This window comes from Dromiciops gliroides, chromosome 5 (genome assembly GCF_019393635.1).
Source record: "Dromiciops gliroides isolate mDroGli1 chromosome 5, mDroGli1.pri, whole genome shotgun sequence".
Lineage (NCBI taxonomy): Eukaryota > Metazoa > Chordata > Mammalia > Microbiotheria > Microbiotheriidae > Dromiciops > Dromiciops gliroides.
In genome coordinates, this window is record NC_057865.1 from 48,889,557 (window position 1) to 48,910,326 (window position 20,770).

Consider the following 20,770-nt stretch of genomic DNA (forward strand, 5'->3'; position numbering starts at 1 on the left):
TGTGATCAAGCAGCATTGATTGTTTGGCATTGTGAAAATATCAGTAAAGGAAGGACCCTTGACCAGAAGTCCATTATACTCAACGTTATTTTAAAATTTTTTAAATTTTTAAATTTTTTTGCGGGACAATGAGGGTTAAGTGACTTGCCCAGGGTCACACAGCTAGTAAGTGTCAAGTGTCTGAGGCCACATTTGAACTCAGGTCCTCCTGAATCCAAGGCCAGTGTTTTATCTATCTACTGTGTGCCACCTAGCTGCCCCCAACATTTGTTTTTTTAATTAATTTTTTTGAACAAATATCTCCCTTCTCTCCTCCCCAGCTCATTGAGAAAGTATGAAAAACAAAACCCCTGTTCCAAACATGTAAGTAGCAAACCAAAACCAAAACAAAACAAAACAAAAAAACCAACCAAACAAACAAAAAACCTCCACTTTGGCCATATTTTAAAAAAAAAGTCTCAATCTATATCCTGAGTTAATATTCATTCACCTCTCTATCATGAGGTAGATAGCATGTTTCATCATGAGTCCTCTGGAATCATGGTTGGTCAACATATTGGGTGATAGCTCTTATTCTAATAAATTTTAATCATCTCCTTAAATATTTTAGAAATGAGAATTATCAGAAAAACTTGATGTAAAGATTTCCCCCCATTTACCTACTTTTCTCCTAATTTTAGCTGCACTGGTTTTGTTTGTGCAAAATTCTGGGGGAGTTTTTTTTCCCCTCCATAATCAAAATTGCCCATCTTACCTTCTGTCATACTATCTTTCATCTGGTCATCAACAATTTCTCTATAGATCTCTTAGGTAATTTTTTCCTTGTGTTTCTAATTTGTTTATGATATCATCCTTTATGTCTAAATCCTGTACCCATTTGGATCATATATCTTAGTAAACAGTGAGAGATCTTGATCTATAGCTAGTTTCTGTGAGACTACCTTCTAATTTTCCCAACAGTTTTTGTGAAATAATAAATACTTGCTTCAATAGATAGAATTTGGGGGTTCATCAAACACTAGATTCTTGTGTTCATTTGCTTTTGCATATTCTACACCTAATCTTTTTCTACATATAAACCTTTTTATTTCTTAGCCAATATCAAATTGTTTTTGATAATTACGGCTTTGTAGAATAGATGAAATTTGGTACTATTGCTAGGCACCCTCCTCACATTAATTTCTTGAGATTCTTGATTTTTGTTCCCCAAGATGAACTTTTTTTTCTCTAGTGTTATAAAGTAATTTTTGGTAGCTTAACTGGTAAGGCACCAAATAAGTAAATTAATTCAGAGAGTATTGTTATTTTTATTATATAGGTTTGGCCTATCCATGAACAATGGATATTGCTCCAATTATTTAGATCTGTTGGAGTATTTCAAGGTTGTGTTCATATAGTTCTTGTGTGTGTCTTGGCAGTTCTATATTTTAAACGAAATTTCTCTGTCTTTTTCTGGTGCATTTGTTGCTAATATAGACAAATGCTGATGACTTATGTGGGTTTATTTTATATCCTGCAGCTTTGATGAAATTGTTAACTCTTTTGACTAGTTTTCTTTTTATTTTAGCTGATTTTTCTAGGCTTCTCTAAGTAAATCATATCATTTACAAAAAGTGATCATTTTGTTTAGATATTGCCTATGCATATTTCCTCAATTTCTTTTTCTTTTCTTATTGTTATGACTAGAATTTCTAGTACCATATTGAATAGTAATGGTAATAATAGATAGCCTTACTTTATCTTCATACTGGTGTAATGATTGGAATGACACCACCTGCTGGAGAGCTACTGTAGGAAAGCTCTGACATGAGGAGAAGGTGCCTGAGGGCAAGCCATGTGGCTTTTCTTTGGCATCAGGAAGTAACATTTGCTTGTGGGAGGAAGAAGGGGCTAGGCTGGCCCTCTCACTCTTTTTAGTCAGGACTCTGGTGGAGATTGGAGCTAGAAATGCTCTCTCCCTTTAATAGATAGATGAATCTAGGCCTTTCTCTCTCTCTTTACCAAATTCTTATTCTCCTTAATAAATGCTTAAAAGTCTAATTCTTGCTAAAGCTTATAATTTATTGGTGACCACTCATTAGATATTTTAGATAACTAGAATTTTAGTGCCTTACACTGGAAATGTCTCTAGTTTATCCTCATTACAGATAATCTTAACTCTTTGTTTTATATAGATATTATTTATCATATTAAGGAGTGATCAGGGGCAGCTAGGTGTTCAAATCTGGCCTCAGACACTTGACACTTCCTAGCTGTGTGACCCTGGGCAAGTCACTTAATCCTCATTGCCCCGCAAAACAAAAAAAAAGAAAAAAGAAACATTTTTTTTTAACAGAAATGTTTGCTGCATCTTGTTAAAAAGTTTTTATATGTCTATTGATATTATAGGATTCTTGCTATTATTAATATGTTTATCATTTTCCTAATACCAAAATAGCTCTGCATTCCCGGCATAAATCCAAGCTGGCCATAGTCTCCTTGTGACTATTGTATGTAGAAGTTTGCATCTATATTTATTAGGGACATTAGTCTCTAGTTTTCTTTTTCTGTTTTGACTCTGTCTGGTTTAGATATCAAGACAGTATTTGCATTGAAGAGGAATTTGGTAGGACATTCCCCACCCCTGCCAATCTTTTCATATTTTTTCAAACGCTTTATGTAATACTGGAGTTAATCTTTCTTTATGTGATTGACAAAATTCACTTATAAATCCATCTAGTTCTATCCGCCACCCCCTTTTGGGAGTTCATATATGCCTTCTTCAATTTTTTTCTAGGATTATGGTATTTAAGTCTTCTTTAGTTGTATTAATTTGGGTATTTTATATTTTTGTAAATATTCATCCATTTCATTTATATTATTAGTTTTATTTGCACATAACTGAGAAAACAGTTCCTAATTATTTTACTCCATCTTCATTGGCTGTGAATCTATCTTTTTCATTTTTGATACTGGTAATTTGGTTTTCTTCTTTCTGTTTTGAATCAAGTTAGCTAATTGTTTACCTATTTTATTGTTTTCTAAAACAAAACAAAAACAAGCTTCTGCTTTGATTTATTGATTTAATGCCTTTTTGCTTTCAACTGTTTATTTTTAATTTTCAGGATTTTAATTTTTGTGTTAGTTGTTTTTCTGGAGGTTTGTTTGTTTTTCTTTTAGTTATATGGCCAATTAATTTATCTGCACTTTTCCTCTTTTTCTTTTTTCTTTTTTTTTTTTTTTGGTGGGGGCAACGAGGGTGAAGCAACCCACTGAGAGCCACACAGTCAGTAAGTGCCAAGTCTGCAGCTGGACTTGAACCCAGGCCCTCCTGAATCCAGGGCCCACAATGCGCCACCCAGATGCCCCTCTTTTTCTCTTTTAATGATGAAAGTGTTTAGAGGCATACAATTTCCCCTAAGGATTGTATTGCCTACATCCCCAAAATTTTAGTATATTGTCTCATTGTTTTTGTTATCTTTGATGAAATTATTATTGGTTTCTATGATGTTTTTTGACCCACACTTTCTTTAGAATTACATTGGTCTCCTGGGCAAGTCACTTAACGCTTATTCCCCCCCACAAAAAAGTATATGATCAGATAAAGGAATTTCTCAGTGAAATGATGTAGCCCCTGTTGTCATTACTGGCTTCCCTCTTTTGTTTTCCACTGGGCTCTCATGAAGGAGGAAGAAGGAGACAATTCCAGTGACTAGGTGGCTCTTCAGCCCAGGGCCTCTCTATGGCCATTTACCAGACACTATGTTCTCTGCCTTGCCTCCTCTGGAGGCTTGGAAGAGCTCAGTTCCTATCAGGGACTATCAGTGGATCATTCCTCCTCACTACTAGCTTCCTTTTGAGTCCTCTGGCCATCTTGTTTTCCATGGTTTGGCACTATGGCACATGGCTTTGAGGCTCTTTTATATGAGAAGAGAAAGGCAAAAACAAAAACTCTAAAATTTTACATTTTAAAAGGATTCACTTGTGGTTGTCAGTCCTTAAAGTCTACCATGAGAACATCTTTAGAAAGTGATAAAGAATGGGATTCCGTTGAAAACATGTTCTTTTAGCCTAGAAGATATTGCTGAAAATGATTTTCCTCTATTTTAGGGGAAAGGGAAGGGGGAGGAGAAGGGGAAGGGAAAAGGGAAGGGAGGGGTCTGAGTAAAAGTAACTTTAAAGCTAAGTTTATTTCAGCTTTCCTGTCTTTAGTTTATAATTACAATAATGTCCTTTACAACTGTTCTTTTTTATGGAAAGGGAAAGGAACGACCATTTATTAAGCACCTACTATGTGCTAGGCACAATGCTAAGTGCTTTACCAATATTATCTCATTTGCTTACAACAAAAATTAGAAAACCTTCCCTAGATTCGCAGTAATGAAATGTGCTGAGCATGCCTGTGAATAAAGCACATTGACCATAAATAATAATGGCATTAAGAGATTTGAAGAGGAGCCTCTAAAAGTTCATCCAGTTGAGTATTTGGATGTGGTTATGTTGACAAAAAGGTTGAGTCACATATGGGAAAGCACAATGAATTCAGAAGAAGGAGAGCTGCAAAATCCCACTTCTGACACTGACTAGTTGTGACACATCAGGCAAGTCACTTACCCATTCTCTATGAGTCATCTACCTAATCTGTAAAACGGGAATCATATTTCCTTTTTGTCAGGAAAGTGCTTTGTAAATCTTGAAGTGCTATGGCAGCGTGAGCTTACAGTCTAACCTGAAGAAGATGATTTCATTTTCCAGATAATGTAGCATTTCTGTGATTTCCACCAGTTTAATAGGTTTTAATAACAGCTGATTTGTTGACAGATGACATGTTACAACCCACATGCATTATTTTTCATCTTATGTTCTGAAATAAGTCAGCACTGAAGACAAAAGGGCATTTCATCCATCATGCCCATCTGTGAATGATCTAGACAATGCATTGCCCCAATCCTTTCTCATTAGTGGGAAATCAAACTTTTCTTAAGGGTATGTATGGTACTTGCATGTGGGTATGTGTGTGTATAAATATAAAATGTATATATAGACATGTGTGCGCGCATGTATGCATGTACGTACGTACGTACGTATGTACGTATGTATGTATGTATGTATGTATGTATGTATGTATGTGGAAGTTAGGTGGTACAGTGGATAGAGTGCTAGGTCTAGAGACAGGAAGACTCATGTTTATGAGTCAAATCTTGCCTCAGACACTTATCAGCTATGTGACCCTGGACAAATCTCTTAACCCTGTTTGCCTCAGTTTTCCTTTCTGTAACATGAGCTGGAGCAGGAAATGACAAACCACTCTAGTATCTTTTCTAAGAAAACCCCAAATGGGGGTCACAAGGAGTTGGACACAACTACACAACTGAAACAACTGAACAATAAAAACAACATGTCTATATCACTGATGAGAAAAAGAACTCAAACGTTAATGTAGCCTATTTTTTTTGTCCCTTCTTGAGGGAAACTTCCATCCACATATCATTTAGAGCTTTTCTCTTTCTTTGATGCTGAATAAAAACAAGTGGGAAAACCCCATAAAACCATCAACTAACATTTCTGAGTGACGACAGGAAAAAAATGTTTTTAAAAAAAACATAAAACACAAACCAAAAAACAAAAACAAATCTTAATGAACCAGTGGCACTCACTCCATTTTAAGTACAGACGCTTATAATTTTAAGTCACTCATTTTGGTTGTTACTAGACTCTAAAACCTAAATTGCTTTCAGCTGCAAAGCAAAATGCATCTTATTAGCCTTTCCACTAAAGCCAATTTATGCAAATCCAGCATGATTAGCTAAATAATTAAAGTGACCCTCAACATACATGTATAGAAATAATTTGGTATTGAGATATGGGAGGGAAATTAGGGCTAGAAACACATCCTCCTCACCACTTAGTCTTCCATCTTTACAATGGCTGCAGTCATGCAATGAATGCTTCTTCACAGTTATTTTCGTTTAAGTCCCCAAAGCTGGGTTATTAAAGTACTAGCTTAAAGCCTTGTCATATTTGAATCCCCACCCCCATCCCCACTCCCAGGGCTGCTGCTTTCCCCAGAACACAGACATTTGGGCAAGTTTATGATGCTGCTGCCTGCTTAAACACTTATATAAATCAACAACAGAAAAATCCAGAGTCTCAGGAGCCACAGTATTGTTTTTTTACTCCCATGAATCTCCTTTCAGGCAGACCTTCTACACTATAACTTCTCTCATTTTATCTTTAGATGTTGGTCGAAGCGAGACCAATACATGGTCGGTATTATCTGGCTTTCCAGAGTAATTAACTAGTCATTGCACAGACTGGCTCAAAACCCCCACACGGGCAGGGAATTAAAATGAGGTGTCCACTGACTGACAGAGACATGCCTGGACTACAGCTTCCTTGCAGCTACTCTGAAGGGCAGCATGAAACACACACACACACACACACACACACACACACACGCACGCACATCACATAACCATCACCATAACCCCCCCCCACCACCACCCTGCTGGATAAAGATGGAATAGAAAGGGGAAAAAAAAAGATAAAAGCTGTAAAAAGTTAACAGCCAAGAGACAAAATGGGTAAAGGAAATATCTGTGTTCTTGGCAAATCATCTTTTGTTGTTGTTGTTTGGTCATTTTTCAGTTGTGTTCAACTCTTCGTGACCCTATTTGGGGTTTTCTTGGCAGAGATACTGGAATGGTGTTACATTTCCTTCTCTAGCTCATTTTACAGAAGAAGAAACTGAGGCAAACAGGGTTAAGTGAATTGATCAAGGTCACACAGATAAGCGTCTGAGACCGGATTTGAACTCAGGAAGATGAGTCTTCCTGACTACAGGTCCAGCACTCCATCTGCTGTACAACTTAGTTGCCCTAGGTAGCAAATAGTCATAGAGGAATGATATTCACAGTGGAGGCATAAGCTTGTCCCTGGATTTAATAATATAACAAGCATAAATTTTAATAATAAAATGATAAACACAAACTTAATAACAAATGTATATATTGATAATATATAATAATATATAAAAACCCCAAAAGCAAACTTACACACATATTTAATGAATGCCTAAGACTGCAGAGAAAAATGCTTTCCTGAAATGGCTTTCCAATGTTGATGATAGCAGCCAGAAGCTTCCTATAACAATTCTTTTCAGTGAGTACTTTTAGCTACCATATTGGTGATGCTTTTAGCACTGGGCTTCATTAGGTCTGAAATAGATAACTTGAAAGATGTTATGCCTGCTTTGATTGGCTATTCTCATGTTACTCCTGGCCTAATTAAAAAACCTGATGGCAGAAAAATAAATGGATGGATGGAAAGATAGATAGATAGATAAATGAATGAATGCATTTTAGCAGCCCTGAATTGAAATCCAGACTTGTTTGTATATGTTTGTGCACATGTTTGTATATGTTGTAGCAACAACATAAATCAAGTATATTGGGGAGGGGGGTTCTGTCCTACTGAATTGGGTAAGAAATGTATAAAACTGGGAGCCCCATTATGGCAACATGTGCTCAATAATTTAAAAGTATGTGATTATCATCCTATATCATCTTGCTCTTAGAACCCTGATGGCATGGGTGAGAAATTCAGTGCTCGCTTGGCTTGACCAACTGAAATCTGAGTTCTAAATTTCTATGCACCAAAACACTGAGAAAGTGAAGTTGAGCTGTCTAAAGTTTGTTTTCCCCACCCTTCAAACCCATCTCCTGCAATATGGAAAGAATCATAACTAGAGAAATTTCAGGATTTTCTAAGCCTGGATATGGTTCTCTACCAAAGAGCGCCAAGATCAGTAGCAATTCTGACCAGCATTTACAAATTATCTTTCATCTCAGCATCTTTCATCTCGGGATCATTCATAAATCATCACCGAGCTCCTGAGAGGGAGGAATTTCCTTGCTCACTGCACAAAAGAGAGAGCTCAGGCTACCAACTCTGCCAGTCAAACGGGTCACAGTATTGACCAATCACCCACAGAATCAATAGTGACCAAAGAAGAACTGGCAGGCTTGTTCACCATGGCAACTGTTAAAGCAATTTTGATAGTGGCCTGCCTTCTTGAAATGCCAGTGTAGTCATGCCCTAAGGCACAGGATGAGTAATAGTTCCGGAAAGCAACTTTACAGGTTAATCAATGTTATTAGGACAGGAAATCTTCCTCATACTCAGACTTAATAAGTCCACATACCCAAGAAGTGATCCTGAAATCCAGGCTTTTACAGAGTCAGAGCTCATAATATAAATGTATTCCTAATAGCTAGTTTCATGGGTTGGAAAAGACATGTAAAGCATGTCCTCAGTTTGTGTGTGTGTATGTGCGTGTGTGCACAAGGTTATCTCATTTGCTCATCACAACAGTAGGTAGAGTCTAGTACATTTATGCTGGCATGACACAAGTTAAAAATTTTAAAGGATTAAAGCTTAAAACTGTACTAAGACTGTTAGAATACCCTGAATAGGGAAATAAATTCCCTCTCTCTCTCTCTCTCTCACACACACACACACACGCACCCATACATATATGTATGTACACATAAATAATAGACACTATATAATATATAGATACTATATACTACATGTGTATTTATATATACACATATGCACATACATTATATATACACACCATACATCATATATATAAATATATACTATACACTATATAGATACTCTATATACACTATGTATACATACACAATATATACAGATGCACATACATTATATATATACATACTATATATACTACACTATACACTATTTATAAATACACACTACATATACACTATGTGTGTGTACACATACATAAATACATATACACATACACACATACATATATCAAAAGATAACCAATAAAGAGCCCGCCTGCTCCACTGTTGCCCACCTAATGTCAAAAGAGAAAGACAAAAGCACTTACACCTTGGGTTATTAGCCCCAAGCTGGCGCCAGAGGGCTCCATCACATTCTTGGCACTGACAAACATCCATGATGTGCAAAACTACAGAGGAAGTGGTCTTGGAACTCAGCAGAACCAAGCTTCAAGGCCAGGTTTTCTGATTCCAAATCCAATCTTCTTTTCCCTCTGACATCTCACTGATTGTGTGGGGGTTTTGTTTGTTTGTTTTGTTTTTTACTTCTTGGTTTACTTTTTCCCTATTCAGCTCTAGTCCTCTCTAGTTATATTGATGTCCTACTGATATGATACCTGAGCAGTCCCCTGTGCTTTCTCCAGGAGAGTGAAAGCATATGCATCATCCCCACCTAACAAACACGAGTGGGTTCACCTTCTACCTTGATCCAAATTGTTTCTAGGGGTGCCACCTGTTGGTCCTCAGCATTTTATCATACTTTATCTCGAAAAGGATGATACGCTTTTAAGTTTATCCTGTATGAGTAACATTTTCCCCATCATTTTTTCTTAAGTTTAGACAACTGATGAAACAATAAATCAAATCTTGATTTGCAGCACTTGCCAATTTTCTTGAGGCTTAAATGCTGACCCTGAAAATTTATTGATTGTCTCAAACTGGTTACCACCTGTCTCTATCACATCCCTGGCTCTGACAAAAAAAAAAAACCCAAACAAACAACAAAACCCATTTTCTGGAAGAGCAAGGAATGAGGTAAAAAGGAATAAGGGAACAAAATCAGGTTAAGGGGAGTATAAAAAAGAGGTCAGTAAGCAAACCAAGGGCCCCACACTTAAGGAACAGAATGGGGGCTCAGAAGCTGAGCTAGGGCACCACTTTGTGGTCTCCACAGTTTCAAAAGAGTTGGCACCAGGAGCCATGTGGGAACATGTAGGACATGCAGAGAACTAACTTGACTTCTTAATGGTATCCACGGCCGATTAAATGGCATTGAAAATGTGATGCTTCCATATCTTCAGAAGAAAACAAAGCCCCACTGAAAAGAACCTTAAATAGTTCATTCAAATAGTTTGTGCCTAAACTTTTCTTGAAAACACCACATTCAAAACAATTTGTGCTATCTTACCTGCATCCCCTTCGGCAACCTGTGTTCCTCAGTGCTTGCTGTTTGATAGACTTTTGCCATAACTATTGTTTTTTCCAAAGGCCCGCATACTTTCTCCAACTTCGGGTTGTAATCTTACATTTGGGACAGTAAAAACAGAAGACACTGTGGACAAAATGAAAATCGTAGATGTTACTTATTAACATATTTCCTCCTGCTTTTATCACCACAAATCATCAATGATGAATTACAGAGGAAGAACAACATAAAGGCTTTTTGTTGTTGTCAAGTTGTCTCAGTCATGTCTGACTCTTTGTGACCCCATTGGGGTTTTCCTGGCAAGGATACTGGAATGTTTTGTCATTTTCTTCTCCAGATCATTTTACATGTGAGGAAACTGAGGCAAACAGAGTTAAGTGACTTGTCCAGGGCAACTCAGCTAACAAATGTCTGAGGCCAGATTTGAACTCATGAAGATTAGTCTTTCTGACTCCAGTCCTGGCACTCTATCCACTGTGCCACCTAGATACCCTAGGTGGCAAATAATTCTAGAGGAATGACATTCACAGTGGAAGCATAAGCTTGCCCCTGGACTTAATTATGTAACAAATATTAATTTAATAAACAAAATAATATAACAAAAATAAATAAGCAAAAGGCAAATACATACAATGTATGTATATGTGTTTACATGTATTTATATGTATGGATGCATGCATATACATACATGCTCCCAGTGCTCTATCCACTATAGATCATAAAAAAAAAGATGTAAGGCTGAGAAAGGGAGTAGGTTGGTTATATAACGAAAGCAAATGATAAGCAATGTTGGGTATTCTATTTATACTTATGTACAAATCTGTTGTCGTCGTTTAATCATTTAGTAGTGTATGATTCTTCATGACCCCGTGGTTCATTCTGTCCATGGGGTTTTCTTGGCAAAGATACTAGTTTGCCATCTGCCTCTCCAGTCGATTAAGGCAAGCAGAAGTGATGTAGTCTGCCCGGGGTCACACAGCTAGGAAATATCTGAAGCTGGATTTGAACTTAGGTCTTCCTAACTCCAGGCCCAGTGCTCTACCCACTGTGCCACCTAGCTGCCTCAATGTACACCTGTAGCCATGTACAATCTGTAACAAAGGAAGGTTCCCAGCATGGTAGGACTACCCTGTGGAGGCTTTATAGGACACATGGGTGAGAGTCACATAGGATGAAAGGATATGGCTGGTTTCTGAACTGATCCATGGGATTAGGAGCCTACATTGATGAAATCAGAGATACATCATGGAAATGATCTTCCTCCTAAGTGGTCCATCTCTTGGAATTCCTAGTTTCCTTTAAGATTGTAGCTCTAGGGCCATCTCTAATATGCAGCCTTTCTAGATCCTTTCTGGCATCCAGATGGTTCAGTAGAGAGAATAACAGACTTGGGGGCAGGGAGACCTGAGTTCAAATCTGGACTCAGACACTTAGTAGTTGTGGACCCTGGGAAAGTCTCTTAACCTCTACCTCAGTTTTCTCATCTGCAAAATGGGGATAATAATAATAATAATCCCTACATCTGAGAGTTGCAAGGATAAAATGCGATAATATTTAAGTGCTATCATAACTTAAAACGCTACATGAATGCTCACTATTATTATCCCCTAACTGCTAATGCCCTCACTCACAAAATTACCTCATATTCATTTTCTGGACATCTCCATCTCTCTCCATCTCTCTCTCTCTCTCTCTCTCTCTCTCTCTCTCTCTCTCTCTCTCTCTTTCTCTCTCTCATTCTCTCTCTCTCATTCTCTCTCTCTCACATTCTCTCTCTCTCTCACATTCTCTCTCTCTCACACATTCTCTCTCTCTCTCTCTCTCTCTCTCTCTCTCTCTCTCTCTCACACACACACACACACACACACACACACACACACACACAGTCTCCCCTGTAAAAATGTTAGATTCTTGAAGGCAGGACTCTCACTCTTATCCTTGGATGCTCAGCACTTCATCACATCACCTAGGCACATAGTAACTACTTTTAAAAGGTGTATTATTTGAATGACTGAAATGCTACAGTAAATCATTCCTTTTTGAAAAATAAATAATAAATTTGGAAATGAGAATGAAATCTTGACTGCCCATCACACCTGCCATCAAGGGCATGCGACCTTTTGGTAAGTTATGTGCTCTATTAACCCAAGATAAAGACTCAGGCATATACGCTGATGGAGCAGCTAGGTGGTGTAGGGATAGAGCACTGAGTCTAAAGACAGGAAGACATCTTCCTGAGTTCAAATCTGGCTATGTGACCCTTGGTAAATCACCTAATCCTGCTTGCCTCAGTTTCCTCATCTGTAAAATGAGCTAGAGAAGAGAGCTCCAGTATCTTTGCCAAGAAAACCCCAAACGGGGCCACAAAGAGTCAGATGTGACTGAAACAACTGAACAAGAAATATGCTGATCATTGAGTTTAAAATTCCTTCAGTGCTTTTAAACACAAGGATACAGAGAAACTGAAGGTGTGGAGATACCTATGCATGTGGGATGACCACACCTTGCCCTAAAATACAGGATAATATTTTACATGCCAAAGCTCAGTTCTGCTTCCACATCTTTCACAAGAACCATTCTAATATACCCTGCCCCTAGGAGGAGAAGGACCCTCCCCTCCCAATTTCATGTCAAGTCCTCTCTTGAACATATTTTGCCTCATAGTTGATTAATTTACATAGAGTGTAAGATCCTTGGGGGCATCATTCATCATGGTAGGCCAAGAGCCTACGATAATGCCTCACAATGTAGTACATGTTTAATAAAAATTTGTTGAATTCTTGAATGCTTAATATCTCTTTTGCCAGAATGACCAACTATTGCAAAAGCAGCATCTCAATACAATATGGAAGCAATGAATTTCAATACGGTAAATGCTTTTTGAACACCCTGTGTGGAGAGCTGTGAATTAGGCACAGGAAAGTCATCTTGTGTAGCTAAGGCAGTAGCAGGGAGATATGGCACAAGCGTACTGGCAAAATAAATCAGGATAAATGTAACAGACTTTGCATGTAATGGGCCAAAGATATGCTCTGTAAGGTGGTGGTCGTGATGGTGGTAGGCATTTGAAGTTGGCCTTTAAAGACTAGCTAAGAATTCACCAGGCACAGAGAGGGGAGGAGAACATTCTAGGCATATGGAATAATGCGAGGGAAAGAGAGAAAACAAGTCTGGGCAAGTCTGGGGAGCAGAGTTGTCTCATCTGGCAGGAGTGGTGATAAATGACACAATTCTCCATAGTATCATTCAAATCTCCCTGCCTCTTTTTATCTTGATTAGAAAAATCCTTGTCTAGGCAATATTTATCTCCTTTCTGGAGCAGCAAAACGCCCCTTTTGAGAATTTCCAAACCCCTAGTTGTTGCACAGAACTCTATACAAGGCTCCCGTTATTGAAATCCATTAGTTGTGATCCTCCGTTGCCTTCTGGATCTACTACAAGTCCCTAACATCTTCAAACTCTTCTCCACCAGGTGTGGTTACACATCTGATCCCTTCCTTTCCTGAACTCCATCCCACACCTTGCTAAGGCTGGATTTATTGTAGACCAGAAGAATCTTCTTTTCAATTTCCAAATCTTTAGCTAAATATACACCAACTAGCCAGGAAACTAGCCTCAACCGAGTAAACCTCCTGTCATTGAGAAGCTTGCCCCAATTAAATACACCCATCCTCTAACACACAAGCACAGGTCTTAACCCACTGATAACCACACTCTTAGGGTTATTATGAGGATGAAGGGAGATGTTGTATATGAATCTGTTTTTAAAAGCAGGCATTATTATTATACTTATTGTTATCATTGTACTTATAATAATAATAATTAATTAATATCTGTTAGCTATGTTTTCCTGCTGTGTCTCCTCCTTTTGTACGGGAAGACTTTAGTGGGCCTTGTATTTCTACTTTATCTTTTTTATCCTCCTACTCAAATCTAAATACCTTTTTTTTCCAGAGGATAAAGGAAGATGTGACAGAGAAATGACCAGGGTAAAGACTCCTAGCACTTTCTTTATTATTTTTAAGAGAAAGAAAAGAGGGTAGCTAGGTGGTACAGTGACTAGGGTGCTTGCCCTGGAGTCAGGAGGACCTGAGTTCAAATCTGGCCTCAGATACTTACTAGCTGTATGATCCTGGGCAAGTCACTTAACCCCAATTGCCTCCAAAAAGAAAGAAAGAAAGAAAGAAAAGAGAGAGAAAAGAAAGAAGGGAAAAACACCTTATGGACTGGTGCTACCTTGCTATTTTATATTCTTATTGAATTAGTTACTTTAGATCAGTTTTTCTCTGCAAAAAGATTATACATTCTGGGAGGGCAGAGGCTGCTGTGGCAAAGCCTGCTTTCATATTCCCCACAGTGTGTGGATCCACTGAAGATGACCCATGGGTAATGGATCCACTGTGGCTTCAAGTAGTTTACAGCATATTATCTCTACTCTTCTGCACATAAGAATTTATGTAAGTGATTATCACTGAGGAAAGTAAAGTTAAAAAAAGAAGTTGGACTGGTGGTGTAGTGAGAGCCTAGGGAAGTAAGAACAATTATAATAACTGACATTGACATAGTACTTTAAATGTTGTGATGTACTTTTAAAATGGGATTCCATCTGAGCCTCAGAAGAACCCTTGGAAAAAAAAAAAGTAAAAAAGGGGCAGCTAGGTGGCACAGTGGATAGAGCACCGGCCCTGGATTCAGGAGGACCTGAGTTCAAATCCGGCCTCAGACACTTGACACTTACTAGCTGTGTGACCCTGGGCAAGTCACTTAACCCCCATTGCCCCGCAAAAAAAAAAAAAAAAAAAAAAAAAGAAGAACCCTTGGGAGGTACGGATTATTTCCAATTTATAGATGAGAAAGCTAACACTTGAAGAGATGAAATGCCCTACCTGAGATTATATTGTCAGTCAGTGTCAGAGGTGGGATTCTCACCCAGGTCTTCCTGACTCTAGGTCCTGCATTCTATCTACTGTGCAGCCACACTGCCTCTGATAATAGTAAGAGACAGAGCATTGCATGCAAGGACCGTAGCACATTGGTTAGGATTTCTAGGGAAATCTTGTGGGAAGAATCTCACAGGCTGAAACAGTATGTGTGTGTGTGTGTGTGTGTGGGTGTGAGAGAGAGAGAGAGAGAGAAAGAATACGTAGCCCCGCAGAAGGTATGCACATAGATGAGATCATGGCTCCATCCAAAAAGAAACACTCCTCATGACATATGGCTTAAGAATAGGAACATTATTGGTTCTCAGTAAAGATGACCCTACTTCATTCTTTTCTTTATCTAACATCTCCTGAAGAACTATTTAGATAACAGAGACTAGAAAGACATTTTGGTGTAGTTTAAAAAAAATCCAACATACTGAGCTAGAAGACATATGGCCTAAGATTTAGTTTTAACCCTACCTCTATCCCAACTTTTTTTTCCTTCCTTCCTTCCTTCCTTCCTTCCTTCCTTCCTTCCTTCCTTCCTTCCTTCCTTCCTTCCTTCCTTCCTTCCTTCCTTCCTTCCTTCCTTCCTTCCTTCCCCCACTCTAATATATTCTCTCTCTCTCTCTCTCTCTCTCTCTCTCTCTCTCTCTCTCTCTCTCTCTCTCTCTCTCTCTCTCCCCTCCCCCTCTCTTTCCCTCCCTCCCTCCTTCCTACTCATATCTTCCTATCTCACCTTTCATCTACACTGGGAATAGAGCAGCCACTCATAGACTCAATCCCATAACTGATCAGCATGGGAACTTTGACATGCTGTTTCCACCCTGGACTGGATGGTTCCTCCTTAGGCAGACCTCTCTACTCACATGGAATCTCTGTGTTGGTTTTGTACTCAGTATGGACACTGTGGTTCAGAACTCCAGTGATCAAGCAAGCCACCAGCTTCAGGGATGGCAGACATGTGCCATCACGCCTGTCACAGCTACTAGCTTTCTATGTAACTGTGGGCAAGACACTTCATAATCCTGGGCTTTAGTTTTCTAATATGTAAAATAAAGGCATTTGACATCTCTAAAGTTTCTTCCAGTTCTAATATTCTAGGATTCTTTATGAACAACCAAAGGCTCTTAGGATAACTCATGATAAACCATAATGTGAGGAATTTGGCAACAGGTGGTTCTCAATTTACTTTTACCTGAACGTATGCCTTTGTTGTTTACAATGGGCCAATTTTTAAGAAACACCCATTAGTATGATTCCAAGTGTGAACACGGAACCAGAATAATATATTAAAAAAGCCTTTGCTACCTATTCCAAAGATGGGATTCATCCTTCACAGATCCACATTTTGTGAATTAGCAAATGAATGTATAAAATCAGGGCCTCGGCACTGTAAAGTGTACTTTGTTCATTTACTTTGACAAGGGTAGTTCAGCTTTAATTATTTATGAAACTTGATAGTATACACTAGAGAATGCCCTGTAGTGTATTTGGTGAAAGTAATGAATTCCTTCTATGCCTAGCCCTCCCTTTACTTCTCAGCAATTAAATCTTTGTGAAGAAGTGGAGCAAGGCTGTTGGGGTTTAGGATGGAGGGCAAATGACAAGGTATATGGAATAAGAGCCACAAGAATTAACCAACTTTCAGTGCCAGGGCACATGCCGTCTTCACCATTTATTATTCTTGCTCAGGCTGAAATGTTTTGTGCCTTGCTTCATTTGAAGGTGGGTTATAAATTATTTACATGTATGGGTCCTATGCAAATGGGTTGGAGATAGTTTAAAGAAGTAGAACAATAAGGAGTGATGTTAAAATTTTTGGTGTGTCCTTTTGTAGTAGGCAGAGTGGCATACTGAACAACAGGAATATTCTTCATTTTTTCAAGCCAATGTCAAAATAACTAAGAGAGTGGTAGTCAATGATGCCAAAGCATTATATTCTTATAGTACAGAGTTTGGGTTATGAAGAAGGGAAAGAAGGAATTATGAGAAGGGTCATGTTCTGCCATAAGTTATCTTTCTTTCTTTCTCTTTTTTCTTCCTTCCTTCCTTCCTTCCTTCCTTCCTTCCTTCCTTCCTTCCTTCCTTCCTTCCTTCCTTCCTTCCTTCCTTCCTTCCTTCCTTCCTTCCTTCCTTCCTTCCTTCCTTCCTTCCTTCCTTTCTTCCTTCCTTCTCCCCCCCTCCCTTCCTTAATAGCTTTTTTGTTTTCAGTTTACAGAAGTCTTTCCCCCTTAGTGCTCTTTTCCAAAAAGTGTTAGCAGTCATCTTTGAAAATATTATGTCTACTCTGGTGTATACATCTAATTCAAGATTTAGTCCCTTAGGCCAACTCCTTTATTGATCTTGCAAGCTTCCTTACCATGAAGGCCTTCTTTTAAAAAAAAAAGTCCCTTGGAAAAAGGAACCAGCTTAAGTATTGTTGCTGCTGCCCACTCCACTGTCCATTTTCACTCACATGACTCTACTTACGCTCAAACTGCCGTTGCAGAAGTTTGTAAGGACAACCTTTGCAGAGACCATGGGGGAAAGCCGGAAACTAGACAACAAAGTCCCTAAACTAGTAATTTCCCATAAAGGGAGTACTTCTCCAAGACTCCAAAGTCTGTGAATCCTTTGTTTTGTAAACATGTTTACAAGCAGGGCTGGGTTGTTCCAAATGGAAGTGATTGTAGTATTCGATATTGGGATTGTGCCTTTTTTTTTTTTTGCCACTGGATTTATGCTCCATAATGATTATCTACTAGACACAGAAATAGCATTTCTGTAACTCGAAATTGTTACCGGAGGCCTTTAGCAGAATCTTGCTTTAAAAATATAATGATTTTTCATCTTTATTCTCCCCCCTTCAAAAGGTTCCACCGCTCCTGATGTTTAACGCTATGCAAAGACGTGTTTCTGCCAATGAATATCGCCTTTTGGTTATGCTTCTGCAAATAACCTGCTGTGAGCTGATAAAAGGATTAATGCAGCCAAAATTCTTAATCTGTGAAATTACAAATTAAATTCTCATATTAAAAATGCCACCCTGAGGTATTTTTTGTGGCTTTAATTCCCCTCTGGTGTTCTGCATACATTGTGCTCGTTAATGATGGGGACAAGGCTGTCTCTGCTGGCAGCCTGCTGCCGAGTGATAATGTGCAGGCATTTACTCCACTGATAGAACTGGATTTAACCACTGGCTGATAAACTAAGTGGCAAGTGGGTAATAAGTCCATATTAACAGGGAAGCACTACTACAGAATTCAGAACTCGGAGACTATCAAAATCCTGGCTTAAGCTCAATCGTTGAGTCAGATGGGATTGAGATGTCACCAACGCCGGGCACTTTGGAGTTATCTGTTACACTAAATGAAAAACAAACCATATGTTTGATGTCTGATGAGCCATAAACTAATGAAGCTCTTTGTATCATTTTTTTTTCCAGCAGAGAGAGATTCATCATCATTTCATTATCTAGCCACAGGGATTTCATCTTTAATTTAAGAAAAAAAAAAATGGGTGGAACTGTTGTGATGGTCAGCTCTATGACTTTGGGGGAGAAAGAAGTAAAGCAGGGAAAGGACTAATACCCTCCACTGGTCAGGGAGGTCTGGGTTCAAATTCCACATCTAACACTTGTTAGCTGTGTGACCCACGGCAAGTCACTTAATTTTCCTGTTCTATAGGCAACTTTCTAAGACTATAAATTGCAGAAAAGGTGCCAACCTGTATTAGCAGAGGGAGCTCCTTCATCAGAGAATTCCCTACACCAGTGAAATTCTCGATTCAGTTCCTTTCCCTAAGGACTATTTCTAGGGGTGGGAATGAGTGGGTTGCTCAGGGGAAAGGGAGTAGTTAAATTTAAACTCATGTGTATGGATATATATGGAAAAGAAAGCATTTATAATTAAATGTGTTGTGTCAAACTTTTTTCCTCCCCCATGGGAATCATTTCCCAGAGAGGGTTTTGTTACCAAGTGATGGAGTTCTACTGTAGCCAGTTAGGAACCCAAAGCAGCAGTAGACAAAGAAAATTCCAAAATCTATGAAAGTAAAGAAAGTAAATTCTACCTCCACGTGTACAAAATGTCTCATATACAGAAAAATAAATACCAAATATATTATTAAATATGTGTACACCAAGATAGCTTTATAAAACAACCTTTTTTAAAAAATTTTTAGACCTACAAGAACAAATAGCCAGAGCCTGTTATTTGGGTGGAACATATCTTTGCAGATCAGAAATATTCTTAGTGCAATCCAATTTTACAAGATTTCACAAGACGGAGGCTTTACACTTTGGAAAAGAGATAAGGACCTCCCTGTCATAAATCCTTCACAAATATTTAAAATGTAATTGAAAAAGGCTGTGTAAATAAGAACTTTTTTTTTTAATATAAAAGCAAAATGCAAACCCACCAGGAGAATTGTTTTGTTTTAAAAGGCTGGGAGATGGGCAGCCTCTGTGCAAACCTAGAGCATTCCTGGTTAAAGTGAATTACGAGTCATCGTTCATATATATATATATATATATATATATATATGTATATATATATATATGTATATATATATATGTATTTTTTTGTTCAGTAAATTAACCAGTTGTCAATTCTGTGCTCCTCAGCCAGTCTGTTTTAAGGTTATTGTTCTATCAAAGATAATATCTGAGAATCAAATAGAAATGAATCTTAAAAAAAAAAAGAATTCTATATACTGTAGCCAGTTACAAAGTACTGTATGTGGAAAGCACTAAATATGTAAATTGCATTTTTCTTTTGCTTTTTGACTGACTACTCAGATAATTCTTTTGGATGCACACATAATCAAATACAAAGATATCTCGCTACACACTGCAGAGTGGAGATAGTGAAGAAAGGAATCCATTTTCTTCCTGTGTCAAGCAAACTCTGCACTTTGAATGACAGACAGGATTCCAGTAAACACACGCATATCTGTGTATATGTGCATGTCCAGCCCTGTGTGTGTATTTGTGTTTGTGTGTGCGTGCGCACATACATGCCAATTTTATTGCTTTCACTGGACTCTGAGCATGGATCATACTCACTATCGGTTAACTCCCATAGCCGGGGGGGCAGATCACTGAAATACTCATGGTTCAGGGCTGCTGGGGCGGACAATCTGTTCTTTGGGAAACACTGGAGTAGTTTGGAGGCCAGATCCTCTGCATGGTTCACATAGCTGAGCCTGAAATGCAAACAGTAAGGGGTAAGACAAATCAAGGAAAGCAGCTGAATTCTTCAAAACGCTCAGTCCCTTCTTTCTCTGAGCTTCCCCATATTTTCATTCAACAGAGGGGGCTTAAGAGAAAAACAGCTGAACTCTTTCATCAACAGAACTATTTCCCTGCCTCATTTCCCTGTTCTAAGGATACTTCCACCAATCAAAATAGGCCTTTAACTGGAGAAAGCTGAAGATTGTCCACTTAATGGTGGTTTTACTATATGCAAACTGGAGAGACATTTGGGATAGAAATCCTAAGGCCCAGAGGTAGACTGGTCTATCAACTACTTGTTGAGCAGCTGAAAATGATCATTATTATTATTATTTTTTTTAGCTAATAGGACCCAACCTTAGAAGTAACAAGTCCTACGTACCTTTCCATGAAAACCAACCCAAAATGAACATGGTGGTTAAAATAAAAGCTCTCGAGTTACTCAATTTTCCCTAGAAATCTGAATTTCCCTTGATTAGACACAAGATAATTTGCCTAAGTAGACCATCAGATATTACCTACCACAATATTTACACAAGGGGATTCTTTACACCATATGAAACTATAGAATGTGATATTTTAAACTCCTGTGTGTGATAGAAAAGAGGTATCTAATGCAGATCTGAAGCCA

The 20,770-nt window shown here is 38.3% G+C and overlaps 1 protein-coding gene across 4 annotated transcripts in view; it reads right to left on the reverse strand.

Moving 5' to 3' along the window:
- Positions 1 to 20,770, reverse strand: part of CDK14 (cyclin dependent kinase 14) — a 673,880-nt gene that overhangs the window by 102,001 nt on the left and 551,109 nt on the right. For all 4 annotated transcript variants that reach the window (XM_043967180.1, XM_043967183.1, XM_043967181.1 and 1 more), the window contains 2 exons: positions 19,972 to 20,111; positions 9,985 to 10,128 (listed from right to left, as the gene is read on the reverse strand). In XM_043967180.1, coding sequence (XP_043823115.1) covers positions 10,013 to 10,128; positions 19,972 to 20,111 — 256 coding nt within the window. In that variant the 3' untranslated portion in view covers positions 9,985 to 10,012. The remainder of the gene's footprint in view (positions 1 to 9,984; positions 10,129 to 19,971; positions 20,112 to 20,770) is intronic.